At 36.4% G+C, this 20,017-nt stretch overlaps 1 protein-coding gene across 1 annotated transcript in view; it reads right to left on the bottom strand.

The window, feature by feature from the left end:
- Positions 1-20,017, bottom strand: part of RGS22 (regulator of G protein signaling 22) — a 174,359-nt gene that overhangs the window by 86,875 nt on the left and 67,467 nt on the right. The window contains exons 10-14 of the mRNA XM_024115883.1: positions 16,509-16,683; positions 12,726-12,859; positions 10,185-10,299; positions 8,614-8,736; positions 7,694-7,795 (exon numbers count right to left, since the gene is read on the bottom strand). Coding sequence (XP_023971651.1) covers positions 7,694-7,795; positions 8,614-8,736; positions 10,185-10,299; positions 12,726-12,859; positions 16,509-16,683 — 649 coding nt within the window. The remainder of the gene's footprint in view (positions 1-7,693; positions 7,796-8,613; positions 8,737-10,184; positions 10,300-12,725; positions 12,860-16,508; positions 16,684-20,017) is intronic.

Raw genomic sequence — 20,017 nt, 5'->3', positions numbered from 1 at the left:
ATATATAAACAGCTCATGCAGCTCAATATTAAATAAACAAACAACACAGTAAAAAAATGGGCGGAAGACCTAAATAGTCATCTCTCCAAAGAAGACATACAGATGACCATGAGGCACATGAAAAGCTGCTCAACAACACTAATTATTAGAGAAACGCAAATGTAAACTACAATGAGGTATCACCTCACACCAGTTAGAAAGGGCATCATCAGAAAATCTACAAACAACAAGTGCTGGAGAGGGTATGGAGAAAAGGGACCCCTCTTGCACTGTTGGTGGGAATGTAATACAATATATCATAGTGATACAGCCACTATGGAGAACAGTATGTTTCCTTAAAAAACTAAAAATAGAATTACCATATGACCCAGCAACCCCACTACTGGACATATACCCAGAGAAAATCATAACTCAAAAAGACACATGTACCACAATGTTCATTGCAGCACTATTTACAATAGCCAGGTCATGGAAGCAACCTAAATACCCATTGAAAGATGATTGGATAAAGAAGATATGGTATATATATACAATGGAACATCACTCAGCCATAAAAAAGAATGAAATTGGGTCATTTATAGAGACACGGATGGACACAGAGACTGTCATACAGAGTGAAGTAAATCTGAAAGAAAAAAACAAATATTGTATATAAACACATATATGTGGAATCTAGAAAAATGGTACAGATGAACCGGTTTGCAAGGCAGAAATAGAGACACAGATGTAGAGAACAAACGTATGGGACACCAAGGGGGGAAAGCGGGACGGGGGGGGCATTGGTGGTGGGATGAACTGGGAGATTGGGATTGATGTATATACACCAATATGCATAAAATAGATAAGTAATAAGAATCTGCTGTATAAATAAAATAAAATAAAATAAAATTCCAAAAAAAAAAAAGTAGAGTAAACCCTTAGAGATCCTGGGCAAATAGGGGTAATCACTTAGACTGACTTATTTGCCATAGGACCCATCAACTGATTTCTTTGTAGGGATATAGAGGCACAAGCGTTGCTCACTAGAGCATTAGGCCAGAATATTTACAAGCTGTAAAATTACTGGGTGGATATCTCAGGAATGGGACTTCCAAATGTCAAGATTTCATCTAGTTAAGATTAAAGACCTAAATCTCAAATGTAATAGATTTGAGATTTAGTCTAAAGTTGTTGAGATGAATAAAACAGGACAGTATAATATTTTTGTTTGAAGAGTTGTCACCCAAAAGACAGATTTATTTTGTATTGCTTCACAGAGCAGGAGTAAGACCAAAGGATAAAAGTGTTTGGCTCAAAAAATGGAAAAAAAAAAAGGAAATAGTTCTCTCCCTTCTACAGGTATTTGAAAAGATTTTGATTTAAAAAAAAAAACGATATGGGTTTCCCTGGTGGTGCAGTGGTTGAGAGCCCACCTGCCGATGCAGGGGACACGGGTTCGTGCCCCGGTCCAGGAAGATCCCACATGCCACGGAGTGGCTAGGCCCGTGAGCCATGGCCACTGAGCCTGTGTGTCCGGAGCCCGTGCTCTGCAACGGGAGAGGCCACAACAGTGAGAGGCCCGTGTACCGAAAAAAAAAAACAAAAAACAAAAAACCGATAACCAACTTTTATCTGCCAATAAAGGCAGAACTTATTTAATTTCCAGTTAAGATGCTATTATCTGGTTTTATTTTAAACGTGACTGAAGTACCTCCACAATTCTCTCTCTCCCCCACTAGAGAGTGAGCTCTTTAAGCCAAGAACTTTGTCCTAATTATCTTTGCATTCACAGAACATTACTTGGCACGTACCAGGCTCTCTGTGAAAGTTAATTAAGAAGTAACAGAATATTATAAAATATAGCTTAAAAGCTTGTAATTATATGAAGCATATTTTGATTTAAGTGGTATTTTTAATCTCAGAATAAGTTATAGTATTGGTTGAATGAACAGCTGTTGGTTTAGGAGCTGCTGTTCTTCTATCCTATTTTCTTCAAATTCCTATCTTTGTTCTCCATTAACCAGGCAATTGATAGAACCTTAAGTATTGACTCTAATAATAATAATACCTACTTATTTCATAGACTGCCCTACATTAAACTACAAAATATTTCCACCTACATTATCTTATGCAGACCTTACAAAGTCCTCTGAGGTAGACGTGATGAACTTTTATACGTAGAGCAGAGAAGGCAAAGTACAGCACTGAAGTAGGTTTTGCACCTCAAGTTTGAGCTTAAGTTTGTTCCCAGCTATGAAACCTTGGCAAAGTCAACATTTCAGAGATATAGATTCTTTTTTATCTATAAAAAATAGGATAAAAATACCTCCCATTCTTACTATGGGTATTAAATTAGAAAATATATGCCTGCTTCTTGCAGAGACTCCCTTTTTTGGTACGTTGGCAGGCTAGATTACTTGAACCTTTTTCTCTATAAACTGCCTAGAAGTACTGGATAAAGTATAACTAATATCCTTTTAAATGCATAGCTGCAGTAGTAAGGAAAATTACCATGGGTCAAAATTAAGGAATGTACTGAAAACCAGGGTGCTAAGCATGAGCTGATGATGAGACTACCAGGGGGTGAATCAAGGATGTGGGTTATAAGAGCCACAGGGTACAGGAGATAGGGCCTTGGACCCTCACAAAGTGAAAATGTAACACTGAGACCCATACGTACACCATGGTCCTTGAAGGGGTACACACAAAGTGAAACATAGAGTGGGAAAAAATGTACATATATACACCTACCAAACCTAGGAAACAAAAAAGAAGCTTGTTTGTCTTGGCTTACACTCTATGTAAAAGAAAAATATCTCCTTAGGATGCACTATCATGAGTTTACAATCATTTGGGTGTGGTTTTCAAGATTACATTTGGCAAATAAGGAAACCCCAAGATGACAAATTAGCATTAAAAATGTGCCTAGCAGAAGCACCACAGATAAAAACTTTACTATAAGAGCTCATAATTCAAAATTACAAAACACACAAGGAAAGAATCCACCATGTCAGCAGAAATAATAAATAGCAGAATTAGTTCTCCCAAGAACTACAAATCATGGAATTACTGGATATTGTAGCAGCCAGATTCTAGGGTGGCACCCATGAACAGTGTCTCCTAGTGTTCATTCCCTTTCATAACCCTCTCCCCCTAAGTGTGGGCCTAACATATGGCTTGCTTCTAACCAACAGAATACAGCAAAAGTGATGAGGTTTATGTGATTACGGGTACATGATTATGTTACATAAGACAGTAATGCCAGTCTTACTAAGCAACTCCCTCCCTTGCTGGTTTTGGAGAACCAAGCTGCCATGTTGTGAGCTACCATGTGGAGAGGGCCACATGGCACAGAGCCGAAGTGGCTGCTAGCTGACAGCTAACAAAAAATGAGTTCTTACTTTGGTGGCCTGCAAGGAACTGAATGCTGCTAACAACCAGGTGAGCACTGAAGCAGACTGTTCCCCAGGTGAGCCCCAGATGAGAAACCAGCCCTGGTCAATATCCTGATTTACAGCCTTGTGGAGGACCCAGCAAAGCTGTGCCCAGACTCCTTATCTGTATAAACTGTAAGGTAATAAAGGTGTGTTGTTTAAGCCACAAAGTTATGATAATACCCTTATGTAGGAATAGATACCTAACACAGCTACAGACTATAAAATATGTTTAAAATGCTTAGAGACATAAAAGGAGAACTAAAAACATGAAGAAAAATAAGACAAAAAGATAAATCACCAGGAAGATTTAAAAAACACAAGTAGAATGCCTACTAATAAAAAAAAGTAATTCCTTAAATGATTTAACTCAATGGATGGGTTAAACAGCAGACTGAAATCTGCTGAAGAAATAAAATATGAACTGGAAAACAGATCAAAGAAAATTGATCTTGTTTAGTTTTAAAACATATAACACAGATATTACAAGGTGGAGAAACTTGAGAGATTAAGAGAGATATGGGATAGACTGAAAAGCACCAACATTGACCAGAGAATCCAGAAAAGAGAAGTAGAAAGACTGAAAGAAATAATGGCTGAGAATTTTCCAGAATTGATGAAAGACAAGACTCCTCAGATTCTAGAAGCAACTTAGACCCAAGAAAGATAATTGTAGTAAACACATTGAGGTGACATACAGAACCCCAAAGTCAAAGGGAAGATTATAAAAGGAATGAGAAAAAACATCCTCCCTCAAGGGAGCAAAAGCAGACTCTTCAACAATAGCAATAGAAACCAGAAGACAGTAGAATAATATCTGCAAAGTGCTAAGAGAAAATTGTCCACCCAGAATTCTATATTCAACTGAATGATCAATGAGAGAAGAAAATACACATTTTCAGACAAAAAAAAATCTGATTTTTACCACTAGTAAATCCTAATGAAAAACCTATTAAAAGCTATTCTTCAGAAATCAAACCCAAAGGAAGGAATGCGGGGCAAAAACCAATGGTAAGCAAGAACTTTGTGCGTGATATGTATAGCTGATTCACTTTGTTATAAAGCAGAAACTAACACACCATTGTAGAGCAGTTATACTCCAATAAAGATGTTAAATAAATAAATAAATCTACACAGTATTGATGGTAATAAAAAAATAGTTAAGACTACTTACTGCGTATAAAACAAAATTAATATTTATATATTCTGAATCACATTGCTGTACACCCGAAACATTGTAAATAAACGATACTTCAATTTAAAAATGCGTTACCCTGATGTTCAATTCAATAAGGCAAAAATCTCACATTGCTGCAAGAACATCTTTATATTAAATAGCACTCTGTGGTAAAAGTGCCACGGATTTACCTAGCAATCCTCTTATTCCTCACTTCCATTTCATTCTTATCTACCCTCTCTACTCATTAATTCCTACATTCTCCACATAATTTTGCTCCTAGGCTCTAATTTTTACTCTTTTTTTCTCTCTTCCTCCTTCCCACTGATTTTTTATTTTGAACATGTTTGTGTGTATGTAGTATAATACTTATGCATGTATAATACATTTACCAATTTTTTAAAAATCTCAATGTATATGCTTTGGAGAGTGGTAAATTCTAAATGTGTAGTTTTGTTGGGATACAGTTTGAAAGATTTCTACAAAGATGGAAGAACTTACAAAAGACTGCGGTACCCAGATCCACTTCATTCTATTGTAATGGTCTATCACTGAAGCAAGTATGTAATGTTAAAAAAACAGTAGGACTATTGGCAGAAATTTTGGTTCCAAATCTTGGCAGTGATAGATGGTCCACTGGCAAATTGTTGCTAGGATCAAAGACTGTATCTCTGCACTCTGGTGGTGTTTCTCTTCCTCCTTGCCAAGACCTTTTCCTTTGGTTTCTAACTGAACGATTCTATCTGGAAGCTGTGCAATGAAACCTTCAGGATGTGCCCAAGACTGTCGTTCAAACTCCTGGACCACAGTTAGTCATGCTAAATCACTATCACTGACCTCCCATCTAGTCTGCCTACAGATATTTCTGCAATACTTCTTGAGGTAATAAAAGTTCAAGGTATGTAATGTGTCGATCAGCATACAGAAAAGCATGTAAGTCTTTTGTAATGAACTCTTGGTCTCTTACCACGCAGCTCATCAGATGTATAAAGACAATATAAAAATCAAGTTAATGGCAACTTTAACACAGTGCCAGCTGATTATATTCTGCCATTGGCTTGATCAATCCAAAGATCTGTATTGTACATGTACCCTTGAAGGAAGTTATATACAGCATTTCTATTATAAAGAAACCAATGGTATTTCATATTGTGAAACAAATCTATAGGATCATGGTATTAGAAGCAATTCTTATATCTGGAGGCAGAAATCTTGGATAATTAAAACCTAAACCAGGGCTTCCCTGGTGGCGCAGTGGTTGAGAGTCCGCCTGCCGATGCAGGGAACACGGGTTCGTGCCTCGGTCCGGGAGGATCCCACATGCCGCGGAGCGCCTGGGCCCGTGAGCCATGGCCGCTGAGCCTGTGGTTCCAGAGCCTGTGCTTCTCAATGGGAGAGGCCACAACAGTGAGAGGCCCGCGTACCACAAAAAAAAAAAACAAAAACAAAAACCTAATAAACCAATTTAGACAACTGCTCCACTAACCAAAAAATAAAATAACCACGGATGCAAAAAGCAAGCAAGTCAAAAAGATTACATGATTTGCTTCTTTTATTTCCCCCAGTTAAACTGAAACCAATGTCTCCATCACTCCCCTCCCCCCATACTGTTTTGACTCTTCAAAAGAGAAGCTAGGGAAGGATAAAAAGTTTATGGGCCTCGATAATCCCAAAACAGAATATCTCAGAATAACCAAAATGTGAGTGTATCCTGTTTCACAATCATTTATAGCTGGTTGAATACCATTACAAAGAATTAACGTCTACCAAGCTCAAACAGAATTTCCACTTTTACAAGTATATGGAAATATTGTAGTTACAACAGCAACAAAAAAACCTACTTAACTGAGTGAGCTGCTGAAGATTTTTAGAGGAGTAAGCCTTGTAGTGGTGAAAACATAATAAAAATGGTGGCACTTTAGCAGTCAGAGGCAATAGGTTAGGGAAAGAAGGATAAATAGAGAATTACAGGTAAAGGATTAACAAGCAGAAGAGCCAACTGTGTAGTCTCAGAAAATGGTACTGGCAAATTAGAGATACAGTTTCATGATTTCATGGAGCCAGATCTGGGCTCTGTAGGAACCGAAGCCCTAATTCTCATGGTAAAAAGTACAAAGCTCTGTCAGCTGATTTATAAAACACAGTTACTAATGCCAAAGTCAGGACAGTGGAGGTAACAGCAAACACCCAGCAGTACTCTCTGATGTCCTGAATAAGATTATAATACGATAATAATATGACGAAGCTAATCTCCTCAGCAGTGCTCAAGGAAAGGTCCCCTGGAATGGGGTTATTTCAGATTATAAGAACCACTTAAGTGGTCAACAGATATAGAAGTGATTAGCAGTTTTCTAGGCTTGATGACCTCTCTCCACAAAAGATTAGGAGAGCCTAAGAATAAAAACTGAAAAGATAAGTTAGCTTGAGTCATAATTCTATTCCCTTTCTTTCTCCCCTCAAAAAATGGCTACTCTCTCTTTCTCTTTGCAGAGAATCCTCTGTTCTTCATCCTCTATTTTGCTTTGGCTCGCCAAAGAACATCTTAAGATGTTCTTTCCTCCAACTCTGAGTATCTGTCTTACATAGCATGTAGCACAGAAGGCCAGGTGATGACAGAGGGCCTATGCCACACAGAATCAGTCAATATTCTTTCCTCATCTTTAGATGGGCCAATAGCCTAAGTATCTCCAACAGCTGATTGCTGAAGGAAGCTCAGAGAACATCTTTGGTCAATGCCTCTGCTCCCAATCACTTCAATAATTCATTACAAGTCCTCTCTCAGGGTTCTCTTTTAAATTACTCAAAACCAAACCAAAAGGGCATAAATTAGAAAAAATGATAAGATGTCCTTTGTTGGAAGAACAATTAATCGGCAGCAAAGAGAAAATAAGGCACACCAAATAAAATAGATAAAACTGAGAACCCACAAATCAGATTATAAAACAATATTCTGCTGACATTTCAATAAAGTAATTCAATGGCAACAAGTTAACTGCTGCCTTTTTGCCCACACTCCCAGATTTCTCTTGTTTGAGGCTGGACACAACTTTTCATTTCTGTGTACTTAGTGCCTCACATTAAACCAACATTATTTACTACTTACTTGAGCTTGCTTGCATACTTTAAAAGGGTGAATTGTTTCTTGGTAGAAAAGCTGATGATAAGCTTGTAGGTCAAACCAAAAGTACACACTGTTCTTCCACAACTGCAGATGGAAAAAGTACATAAATTACTACCACCCAATTATTAAAGCTCTACAAAGCTCTAATTTCAAATAAAAATAATTGTTTAGCTCCTCGGTGTTACTATAAATCAGGTTCAATTTAAGGTGGTTTTATCTTGTATCACAAACTGGCAACATACAAATTATTTATTGGTATTGTCACTGGATAATTATATTTTTGCATATATGTTTCTTACATAATTGGTCATTAAAATAGTAAGTGTTCTAGTTAATAATTAAAAAGTAATCACGTTATCTCTGGCATGAAACCAAAATCTGAAGGTATTTTGATATATGTGGGCAAATGTATATTATACCAGAAGCAAACACTACTCTAATAATTGAGCTAGTGAAATACTTTTCATTTGAGCAAAATAAAGACTGTGACAACTAAAAAACAAGCGAACAAAAAAACCTAGAAATAAGTTTGTTACTATTCATTGCAACTGTCATTGTTACTTATTAAAAATAAAAAGTAAAGGATTGATAGAAATCAGCACTGAAGTTAATATACATTACACTGAAACAAAGTTATATGAAAGTAATCTATTATTAATAATGCAAGTCAATTCTTGTCTATCTGTATTTTACATTTCTTTGTAATTTTAGTAGGAAAATGAACCAAAGAGAATTATAATTAAGATATTTAAAATTTTACTAAATATTTAGCATGAGATTACTTACCAGAGGAGATGGGAATTTTAACATCACATATAACTATTTGAGCATTAAATTATTTCAATCTCTCATTTTAAATGAAATAAAAGTATAAAATTAGATTTAAAATAATTATCTTCTACCTTGTTCCCTGAGTTCTCACAGAATTTAGTAAAGAAGAATCCAGCTCTATTTTCTACATACAAAGATTGCAACAAATTTTCCATGTGAAATCCTCCCAAGGCACCATCTGCCATGGTTTTAATCTAGATAACAAAACAGAAGTACATTATCCACCCAGAAACATTGTTATTTTTTTATGGCATTGTACAACAACAGGGTTTCATAAATTCTACCAAGCTGTCATTTCCCCACTGGACTATTTTATTTTATTTTTGTACCATATATGTAATTAATGCAGTATGTTTGCATCTGCCTGTTGCACAAGATTCGTTTATGGAGCCAACTATAGCAGCGGAGTTCATTCTATTATAAACCAATCTGATTTCAAACTTAATATTAAACTGACTTCCCAACCTCAACTATTTTCACATTTCAGGCACCGTGACACCATTTTAGGAGTCTTCCAAATCTCTGTTGGTGGCCTCTTTCCTACGTATTTACTGTTATTTTAGCCTTGAACTGCTGCTATAATAGCTACAAGAGAGTTATAAAAAGAAATATCTTCAAGGCCTCTCAGTGATGCTCATTAACTGTCCTTATGGGGTCCCTCTTTGGACAGTCTCACTCCATACAGGTCACGGCCTTCAGAGTGTAAATGGCAGTATAAATTCTCATAAAACTTTGCTATTTATGGGCTTCTCTGCCAACAGTGCTGGCAAGCCTAACACCGTTCTTGAAACACAGAAAGCTGGCTATTTCTCCGAGCACAAGAGTAACTCTAGAATAAGAAAAGGCATCCACTATTCACATGAGCTCTTTGCTATTTATTGTGTGGAACTCAGACTTCTTTGTAATCTTAAGATAACTGTGGAATGGACGATTTAGGGTTTAAGTCAGGTTCTTGCTCTCTCTGTTATAGTGTCTCTGCCTCTCCCTTTATCCCCCTACTAAACAAATTCTGAGGTGAAAATTTAATGTTTTTATGATGTTTAACCATTAGCATTCCAAAGCTAAAAAATCATTATTTGGGTAGGAAATAATACTAAATAGAAGAAAAGGAGAACAGTTTGCTTAGAATAAAATAAATAGTCCAAAATTATATGTAAATGTTCAGCCCATACTAGGACTATGAAGGTTTCTAGCTAAAGTATAATTGCTAAAGAATGTGAGATTTTCATTTAGAACTGGTGTATTAAATCCACATTATCAAGGTAAACACACACTGGAAATACTCTGCTTTATAAAAGTTCTAAACATACTTCCAAAACATAACATAGAATATTACTTTTTATAAAATGTTAAAAATTTAATAAAAATCCTAGAGGGTTTTATTTTGTGTCTGAGGTGTGATCATACCAAAATGAGAACATAGCTGTTTTTGAAAACAGTAATCAACAGAGTATACAGCAACATGGTACTACAAAAGGAAATAGAAAGTTTTTGCATAAAAATCCTTTCGCAAGGAAAAAATAATTTTTTTGTTCAGTAAAGAAAAAAGTCATTATGGTAAATCAATAAAAATTCTCTAAAATCAGGGGACACTGAATAGGTTAAATGAGGAATCAAATTACTCAGTTCTCAAAATACTTACCACAGTTTCTTCTGTATAAGTATATTTTCTACCCAGCTGGGGCTTCAGACATTCAGAAATGTCAGTAAAAGATGTTAAACGAATAACTTTGCTGCTTTCTGACATGTGCCTTGACCTAAATTACAGGGATGAGAACTAATTGATCAACAAATATTTTGAGCACCTTTGGTATACATTCACCGAATCTGGGGCGTGCTCCTAAGCATTGTGAGAGAATTAGAAAAAAAAGTATCAGCATCAAGTCCAGCCCTCAAGAGGCAGTTGAGAAAATGAGGTACAGTCATACATAAAGACAACTCTCAATAAAATAACTGCTGGTTGAATGAATTCGTGAACATATCACAGATGCCAAATGTCTGGGACGGATAATAAAACTATGGGCGTGTAAGAATGAGAAGTCCCTTGGAGCTATACTAGTAATTAAAGAAATGAGCTTTTTCCTGAATAATGGGTGGAAGATAAATTCTGTGGGTATGTGTGTGTGGGGGGGTGTGTTTAGGGGGGTTCTTCAGATGGCGAGAAGAGTGAACAATGTATGAAGGTAAGTAGGCAAAGTCTTGTTTAAAATGCAGCAAGTTAACTAATTTTCTTAGGGCAAGAGAACACTAACAGCTAAACTACATACCAAATATTGTGCCAAATATAATTCATATGATCATATTTAATCCTCACAACAGGTGGGATTCATAAGGGTTTATATGTGGTAGTTTGAGATGAGATGATGGAAGACTCTGGAGTTAGACTAATGACTTTCGACATTATCTTTTTATATTTTCTCATCCAGCTCCCTCTCCCATAGCCCACTGCAACTATTCCAAACCTCATTTTCCAGCTCCAAAACACATGCCTGTTTCAACTCACCAGCCTTCCTCCACTCCAATCCACCAGCAAATTACTCTGCAGGTTCTTCTCAGACAAAATGTAGGTACAACATGCTTCAGTTTCCCCTGCGCCATGTAGCAGACACTATTAATTGACTGGCTAACTCAACACCCATTTCTGACAACATGATTCTATCACCAGCATCACCTAAAATACTAAAAAAGCTGAATATTCACTTATCAAGACTCCAGGTAGGGAGGGGTTGTCATGTAACACAGTTATGACTGAGATATAAAATGATGTCTGCTGGCGAGCTTCTATGAAAGTCTGCTTTCCTGACTACAGAGAGAATTAATGGATATTGCCTCTCCTCCTTCTTTATGATTTGAAAGCCTGATGTCAGGAGCTGTAACACCACTGACTATAAAGGAATGGCCAAAAGCATTACAAAGACTTAGGCCTCAATACTCCTGATCTGGTGAACCAATACTGGCAGTTGCCTACACTCAGATTTCTTGTTCTGTGAAAAAAATAATTCCATTTGTCTAGGCCATTGTTAGTCAACTTTTCTGTTATTTGCAGCTGAAAGCATTTCAAATTTATCTATCAACAAATATATTTACCTACATCCATCCCTACTTCCTTCCATCCTGTCTCAGGAAGAAGTGTCTTATTTCCTGTCCAAGGTAGCCCCATTGCCTTGGTTACTGAACCCTTCCCTCTCTTCTCCTTTGAAGGGAAAGGTACAGAGAGTAGATGAGTCGTTACCGGGGGTTGAGGGAGGGAAGAGTGAGGAGTGATTGTTAATGAGATGGAGCTTCTTTTTTGGGTGATGAGTTGTTTTGGAATTATACAGTGGTGATGGTTTAACAACTTTGTGAATATACTAAAAGTACTAAAAGTCACTGAATTGTATACCTGAACATGATTAAAATAGTGAATTTTATGATAGGTAAATTTTATCTCAATAAAGAATAAAAGTGAAGTAATAAATCCTTAAACAAATAATTATCCACCAGCAGACTATACACCAAAGTTAACACCAAAGGGTATTTCTTCAGGCTGAAGGAAAATAACTCCATTTGAAATAAAGAACAATGAAAAGGGTAAATAGATGGGCAAATCTAAGCAAATTTTTAAAATATACTGTATTAAATAAGTACAATATTATTGAGGGTATTTTGAGTTCTCAAGCTTGAGAAATATTACTGAGCAGGGAAAAGAAAGAATTGAAGGGCAATCTTCTCAGAGACGTCTTTTGATTGTACAGCTCATGAGAAGCTAGAGATCATAACTACCACCTCTTTAAAATTACCAATCTTGGGCTTCCCTGGTGGCGCAGTGGTTGAGAGTCCGCCTGCTGATGCAGGGGACGCGGGTTCGTGCCCCGGTCCGGGAGGATCCCACATGCCGCGGAGAGGCTGGGCCTGTGAGCCATGGCCACTGAGCCTGCGCGTCCGGAGCCTGTGCTCCGCAGCGGGAGAGACCACAACAGTGAGAGGCCCGCGTACCGCAAAAAAAAAAGAAAAAAAAATTACCAATCTTAGGCGTTCTACGATTAATTAGAGTATGCATGGGAAATACAACCCTCTAATATCTGTCCCTAAAATATAAGAACTCATGTAAAAAAAGTATTAGTTTTCAATTTCTATTTAATTTCTAAATTCTTCAAAAATCTTATTGCAGAAAAGCACTTGGGACACAAAAAGCTGCACCTACCCTTTCTTAATCACATCATCCTTAGAAGAAACTGGATTCAAAGACTCACTCTTCCAAGGTTTTTGAATTGCTGTTTTTACTCTAGGTGGTTTTTCGGGAGATTTACAAAGTTGTAATAAACTGGATTCTTCTTTCTAAATAGTAGTAAGATAATGAACAAAGTGAAAAATGGGGAAAAAAAGGACAGAGAATAAAGCATAGCTCTCCAAAAATACCTCAAAATTGTTTTGATCATTAGAGGGTTTCTTTCCTCACTCTACCATTTACTATGCTATGTTTGAGAAGAATTATTTTTTATTCTCCTTCTCAAACTCCGACTTTCATGCAACCAGCAGGCTGAAATCCCTATACCTATTTAGAGTATTAAAAAAACAAGGCCAAAGGCTTTACATCATTATGAAAAAAGACTCTTTCCTGGAGGAAGAACTTCGTAAAAACTTTTCTTTATTCTGTAACTGAATAAGTTTTAGTGCTCTGTGTGTGTATGTGTATGTGTGTGTGGTGGGGTAGGGAATGCAGGTAGCAGGGCAGGAAAAGATGTGTGGACACCATTGGTCCATAAGAGACTTATATCTTAACAGAACTATTTCCTTCCATTTTTGGACATTTTATTTTCATGGGTATTCTTCTCATTCTTAAATGTTCTTTACGGTAAAAGTTAATTATTTAAATCTAGAACATGAGATGCTACATACATGAATCAAAAAAATACAAACACCTAAATGTCCAAAGAGAGGAGAAAGAAACAATTATATATACTTATACATGTATTTATATATATATCATATATAAATGTAACATTATATAATACTTAAAAGTAAGGATTATGAAAATTATGGAAAAATACTGATGATGTTAAAAGAAATTACCAGAATTGAAAAATATAAGTATATTACAATTAAAAATTCACAAAAAGCCTAAGAGAAAATACGTTAATAGTTGTCTAGAAGTCGGTGAGATCAGAGTGATTTGTCTCTTCAGTTTCCAAATTTACAGTAGTTTTATTATTTTTATAATATGAAAAAGAAACAAACTTTCCTTATATGTCAACTTCAATTAGAATGTAATATGTGCTGCTAGAGAGCAAGAAATTTATTTGTGATGCTTTATTATCCAGAACAAACAATAAAATCTTATATACACTCCAGGTGCCTAACAGCTACTAATATTGTTTTAAGTATTCTATAAACAAAATTAATTACTTAAGTATGTTTTACTTACAACATTCTAGGTATCAGGGCTCACATCTGTTTTAGTAATTCGGAACAAAGCATGACATTAACCAATACTCACTAAATGAGTGGGACCACAGGGGACTGGGCTTATGAAAAGAAAGGGCAATCTTCTTATGAAAAGAAGGGCAATCACTTCTGTATCATACATAAGTGGCAAATTCATAGACACAAAGTAGAATGGTGGTTACCAGGGGACGCAGGAGGGGTTGGTTAATGGGTACATAGTTTCATATTTGCAAGATAAAATAGTTCTGAAGATCTGTTTCACAGCAATGCAAATATACTCACTACCTCAGTGTACACTTGAAAATGGTCAAGACGGTAAATTTTGTTATGTGCTTTTTACCACAGTAAAAAAGTTTCCTTAATATAAAAAAATTTTTTAAGTGTATTATACTTAAAATGAGAGGATGGCCTAAATTAGAATTTTTGAGCTTTCTGGCTTGGGAGAAAGCAAGAAAAATAGGCAAAAAGAAACTGATAGAGAAAAAACTGACAAAAGGGCACAGTAGAATTGGGGGGTGCGTTAAGGAGCTGCTCTATATCATGACTGTGATGGTAGCTACACAATGTATATATTTGTCAAAAATTACAGAACAGTACACTAAAAAGGGTGAATTTTACTCTACATAAATGATATCTCAACTTTTAAAACAGGAAAAATAAAGAAAATAGAATCGAGTCCCATTCCTTACACTGTTTTCTACGGGGGAAACAGAATGAGATCAGAATTAGTTATCCAACTAGAAAACACCGATGACAACATATGGTGATGGTGCTCGGAAAGCCAAATGTTATCAGATGATGTGCTCCCTACACCACTCCTCTAAGATTTGTATTAACTTGGTGACTGGGTCACAAAGTCACATGGGCTAACAAGGAAGCTCAGATTTATCAGTAGAGTGGCATACAAAAAGGCCACAAGTGCAAAGGAGGTCAGAAAAATGTCTAAACAATGGATAAGAAACCATTAGCTCACTACAGTGACACTAACTCAAAGTGTGGTCCCCATACCAGCAGCAAATACATCACGTGGGAGGGAGCTTGTCAGATATGCAAATCCTCAGGCTCCATCCCAGACCTACTGAATATTGATCTTTAGGTGCAACCCTGAAGTCTCTATTCTGACTCAGGTGACTCACACATGCTGAAGCTTGAGAACCACCAGCCTGTAGCAATGCTTTGCCTACGCATCACCAAGGAATCTTATTAAAATGTAGGTTCTAAAATGTGATTCTAATGTTCAGGCAGGATGAGAACTTCAATTCTAAGCCAACCTCCTGATTTTACAGTGACTCTCACCCAGTCTATATCAATTAAATCAGACTCTCTGAAGGTGGGACCCAGGCACCAGTATGTTTAAAAGCTCTCTATGTGATTCTAGTATGTATACAGGATTAAGAAAACACTAATAGAAAAATTGTAAGGTATTTCCAGCTCTAAAGCACTACTTGTAGAAGCAGAATTTTAAAAACTGTAATTATACATCTTCCTGACTTTTAAAAATAAGATATCCTGATCATAAAGTAATCTTTTGACGGGTTTGTGTGTGACTATGGCTAATAACACTTAACATTCTGTGACACCTTTAAAGCTAGAAAGATTAATAAGGCTTCTTACTCCTGAAATGCAGGTGTTAGCTACATTTATTATATCTCTATGCCAAAGCATATAGGATTATTTACTTCTTCTCTGTAAAGTTGGTTAACTTTTCTTCTCTTTGTGGACTTTTTCCCCCTATTTTTTGTACTATCTTATTCTTCCCCATTGTGAAAAAATGCTCACTATTTCTAATTTTGCTGTTGCTACTTTTCACTCATTTGTTCAGTTTATATTTATTAAGCGCCAGGCACTGTTCTAGGCACTGAGGAAAAGCAGTTAACAAAGAAAAATCCCTTATATTCTAGTAGGAGCTGAAAGACAATAAACATAAATCACGTGGTCTTAAGTACAATAAAGCAAAATAAAGCAGAGCAGAGGGCTCCGATAGTGGGCGGGGGGGTATCTGTGCTGTCCTACACAAGTGTGCTTACATGGAAGAGTCAAGGATAGCCTCTCTGATTAAGGGATATCTGAGCAGACACCAAAGTGAGTGAGGGGCAACATATCCGGAGGAAGGGTGCTGCAAGTGAAGGGAACAGCAAGTGCAGCCCTCCCAGGTTTTTGCTTGGTGTGTTCCAAGAACAGCAAAGAGGCCAGTGTGGAGTGGTGTAAGCTAGAGAAGAATGCTAGGAAATAAGGTCAGGAAGTTAGCAGGGGTGTGAACAGCTGTGTAAAGACTTTGGCTTGTATTCTGAGTGAGAGAGGAGGCCACTAGAGAGTTTTGAACAAGTGAGTACATGATCATGCATTTTTAAAAGATCACATTGGCTGATTGGTGGAGAACAAACCACAGGTTTTCTTATTTCCTAATTGCTGCAGCATGTACATTAACAAAAACCAACAACAACAAAAGGTTTATGATGAAACTTAAGTACTGGTGTACAAAACCCAAACATGGATATTTTATTACAAACTTAAGAGATCAAAGTATCAATGTACATCCTACCTGCATCTCAGGTATCTGTGGAATGCAAGATTTAGGTCTTAATGGCAAGAGGGTTGCCATTTGTGGAAAAGGGTCGACATCCTTCCTTGGTTTCTCTTGACGAAGGTGCCAGAATTTCAGTTCAGCACTAGCATGTTTTGTTGAGGATGAATGAGTAACACAGAATCTTGGTGCCCTAGTTGGAGGAAAAACAAATTTAAGATTAAACCAGACAATAAGCCTCAAAAATCAAAAGGCTACCAAATGTATAATATCTGTGCTCACAATTATCAGTCTTGCCACATCCCTTTTCTAATAATTTCTTCTTTTTCTGCTGCCTAGCCCCTCCCTCCAATGTTATTCTATGATATATCAACTGCCTGAAATCACATTCACTTATACAATATAAAGAGGCAATATACACGAAGAAAAAATAATTAATAAAATTACATTCAAATTATTATCTTCTTGATAAGAAAAAGAAACCTATATGTCTATTCGATGAAGGAATTTTTAAAAATAATTTACAGTTTCTAGTAAAACAAAAATAAAATGCACCTGTGATCTGTTTTAAAGCAGTTTACAATTTATCTATAATACCAAATAAAAACTAGTGGATTAAATTAACATTTAAAAATATATAAACATTTTTATAATGCTTAAATATACTACTAAAGTGGATTATGAATCATATGATCTATTTTCAAGCCTTAAATTTAAAGGTAAGAATTAATTTTATAACAATTTAGATAATAAATGAAAGACCTACACTACTGCCAGAAATTTAGGAAAAAGAATGTTTGGCACAATATCAAGGCCCCACTTAACTGGATGGATATTCCCATACTCAGTCTGTGGGCTAACTCTATATTGCCTATGGGGTTAACTCCAGCTGTCAGGGCCTGTTGTTAATTACTTCTTGGACTAGGTTTTCCCCCTGGTGCCACAGCCCAAAGACTAATTTCACTTCATATTTCAGGTCCTGGTAGAAAATTGCCTCCCTTTAAAAACAGGAAGATGGTAGATACTTCCCTCATGTAAACACAGGTTAGGAGTGGAAGAGAACCCAAAGTCCATAATTAGTTTAGGATCAGAAAGCATCCTGTAAAGATCTGGGTGGTCATTTTACACCATATTTCAAAACCTTTACTTGCAGACTTGGAAATATCTAAAATTACCTCTTATTTTCATGCCAATTAGTAAGTGGGCATATTTACAAGACCCTCATCAAATAAATCATACATGTGCTGGACAGGAAATCTGGGTATATCAATTTTCTAATTCCCATTATTACAGTATATTCACATGACCCCATTTTAATCTTGCATTATTTAATTCACTGCATTAATTTTTTATTAGCCACTACGTGAATTCATCAAATATTGTGGACTACATTTCACAGTCAATCCTAAACAGGTATTGTATTCTTTTTCACACTTCCATCATACAGGTTCTCATGTACATTGATTGTACACCTCTTAATCTGAAGCTCTAGAGAGCGGGAGAAGGTATTTGCCACGTAAATCACCAGAGGAACTGCATCCAATATATGTGTGTGTAAACACGTATATATATATATATATGTACATACATGTATGTGTATGCAAATGTGTGTATATCTATCTATATCTATTTATCTATCCATCTATCTACGTATCTCACAATAGAAAAATGGGCAAGGAAGATAAACAGGCAATTCATGAAAGTTGAAATCCAGATGACTACTCAATATTGAAAAGGTTATCAACCTCACCAATAATCAGGGAAATGCAAGTGAAAAAGCACAAAACACCAATGACATACCAAATACATAGGCAAAAATTTAAGAATCTGACAATATTAAATGTTACCATGGATTTGTAGCAATGGATACTCTCATATTCTGGTTGGTGGGAATGCAAATTGGTACAACTACTTTGGAAAAATGGATATGTGTACAGCATTGCTTGCAATTGTGAAAAGAGAAAATGATACAATTTTTTTAAAACTATAAATAAATTATGGTATATTCATGCACTGGAATACCATATACAACAGTGAAAATTAATAAAACTCTTAAATACAGTTACAGTCAAATCTTACAAATATATTGTTGATAGAAGATGCAAAGAAGGCAGACAACATGATTCCATTTTTATAAAGTTGTAGAACAGGCAGATAAAAATACATGCTTAGTGATTTATTTGCATACATGGTTGGTAAAACTACAAAGAAAAGCAAGGCGATAATCACAAAAGTCAAGATACTGGTTACCCCCAAGTGGGAGTAAGGATGGTGTGATCAGGAAGGCAACTTCAGGGGTCTCGGTAATGCTTTATTTCCCAAGCAACATGGTGGTGACATGAATGTTTTTTTGTGCTTAGGTTTGAATTTTAAAGAATATACAGGATTTAGCTAGATCAAGAAAAAAGGTTAAGAAAGAATTCTGGGAAAATGGCAAAGTCAGCAATACTGTTTTTCTACCTCTCAGAATCCCTTCATAAAAACAGACAGCACAGCTAGATGGCAAAACCAAAAACTCACGGACGACATTTAGAACAAAATGTTAATGTGACACGGTATCCCCACAAACCCCAATATACAAGCAGGTGGGTACAAAAGATCAGCCATAAGACCTGCAAGACATTGGTGTGTAGGTGAGAAGAAGAAGGAAGTGCCTGATGGACCTGAGAATGGAAGAGCACCAAAAGAGCCAGAAAAGCACAGCAGGCCTCTTTGAGGTTAGCAATTGAGCCTGGAAAGGCTTTTACCCTCTCCAACACTGAGTACACACAAATTCAATCACATTTCTACTTACCAACAAAGAACAACTGGAAAGCCCAAATAACAAAATGTTTGAACTACGGTACATGTAACAATTGGGATGCATTATGCTTCAGTGGCATTATGCTGACCAACAGAAGTTAATACTGTATAATTATATGACATTCTAAAAAGACAAAACTATAGTGACAAAGAACAGATCAGTGGCTGCCAGGGGTTGGGAGTGGAGGAACAGTCTAATGACAAAAGGGTGGTGTGAGAGTTTCTTAAGATGATAGAATTGTTTGTACACTGATTGTCATGGTGGTTATGTGAATCTATACAGTTTGCTTTCAATGTATGTTAATGGAAAACATAGAAAAGAAGGAAAGAGGAAAAACAGCCTTTTCAATAAATGAGGATGAGCAACTGGATATCCATAAGCAAGAAAAAAAACAAACAAAAACTGAACCTTGACCTAAACCTCACACCATATGTAAAACATAACTCAAAATGGGCCATGGGCTTAAATGTAAAATATAAAATTATAAGGTTTTTAGGAAAAACATAGGAGAAAATCTTCAGAATATAGCAAAGAGTTCTCAGGTTTGACACCACAGGCATAATCCATAAAAGGAAGACCTCATCAGAATTCAAAAATTTTGGGCTTCCCTGGTGGCGCGGTGGTTGCGCGTCCGCCTGCCGATGCAGGGGAACCGGGTTCGCGCCCCGGTCTGGGAGGATCCCACATGCCGCGGAGTGGCTGGGCCCGTGAGCCATGGCCGCTG

This window comes from Physeter macrocephalus, chromosome 15 (genome assembly GCF_002837175.3).
Source record: "Physeter macrocephalus isolate SW-GA chromosome 15, ASM283717v5, whole genome shotgun sequence".
In the NCBI taxonomy this organism is placed as follows: Eukaryota; Metazoa; Chordata; class Mammalia; order Artiodactyla; family Physeteridae; genus Physeter; species Physeter macrocephalus.
The sequence above is the reverse complement of the archived record's forward strand: the minus strand, read 5'-3'. Positions and strand labels throughout refer to the sequence as shown.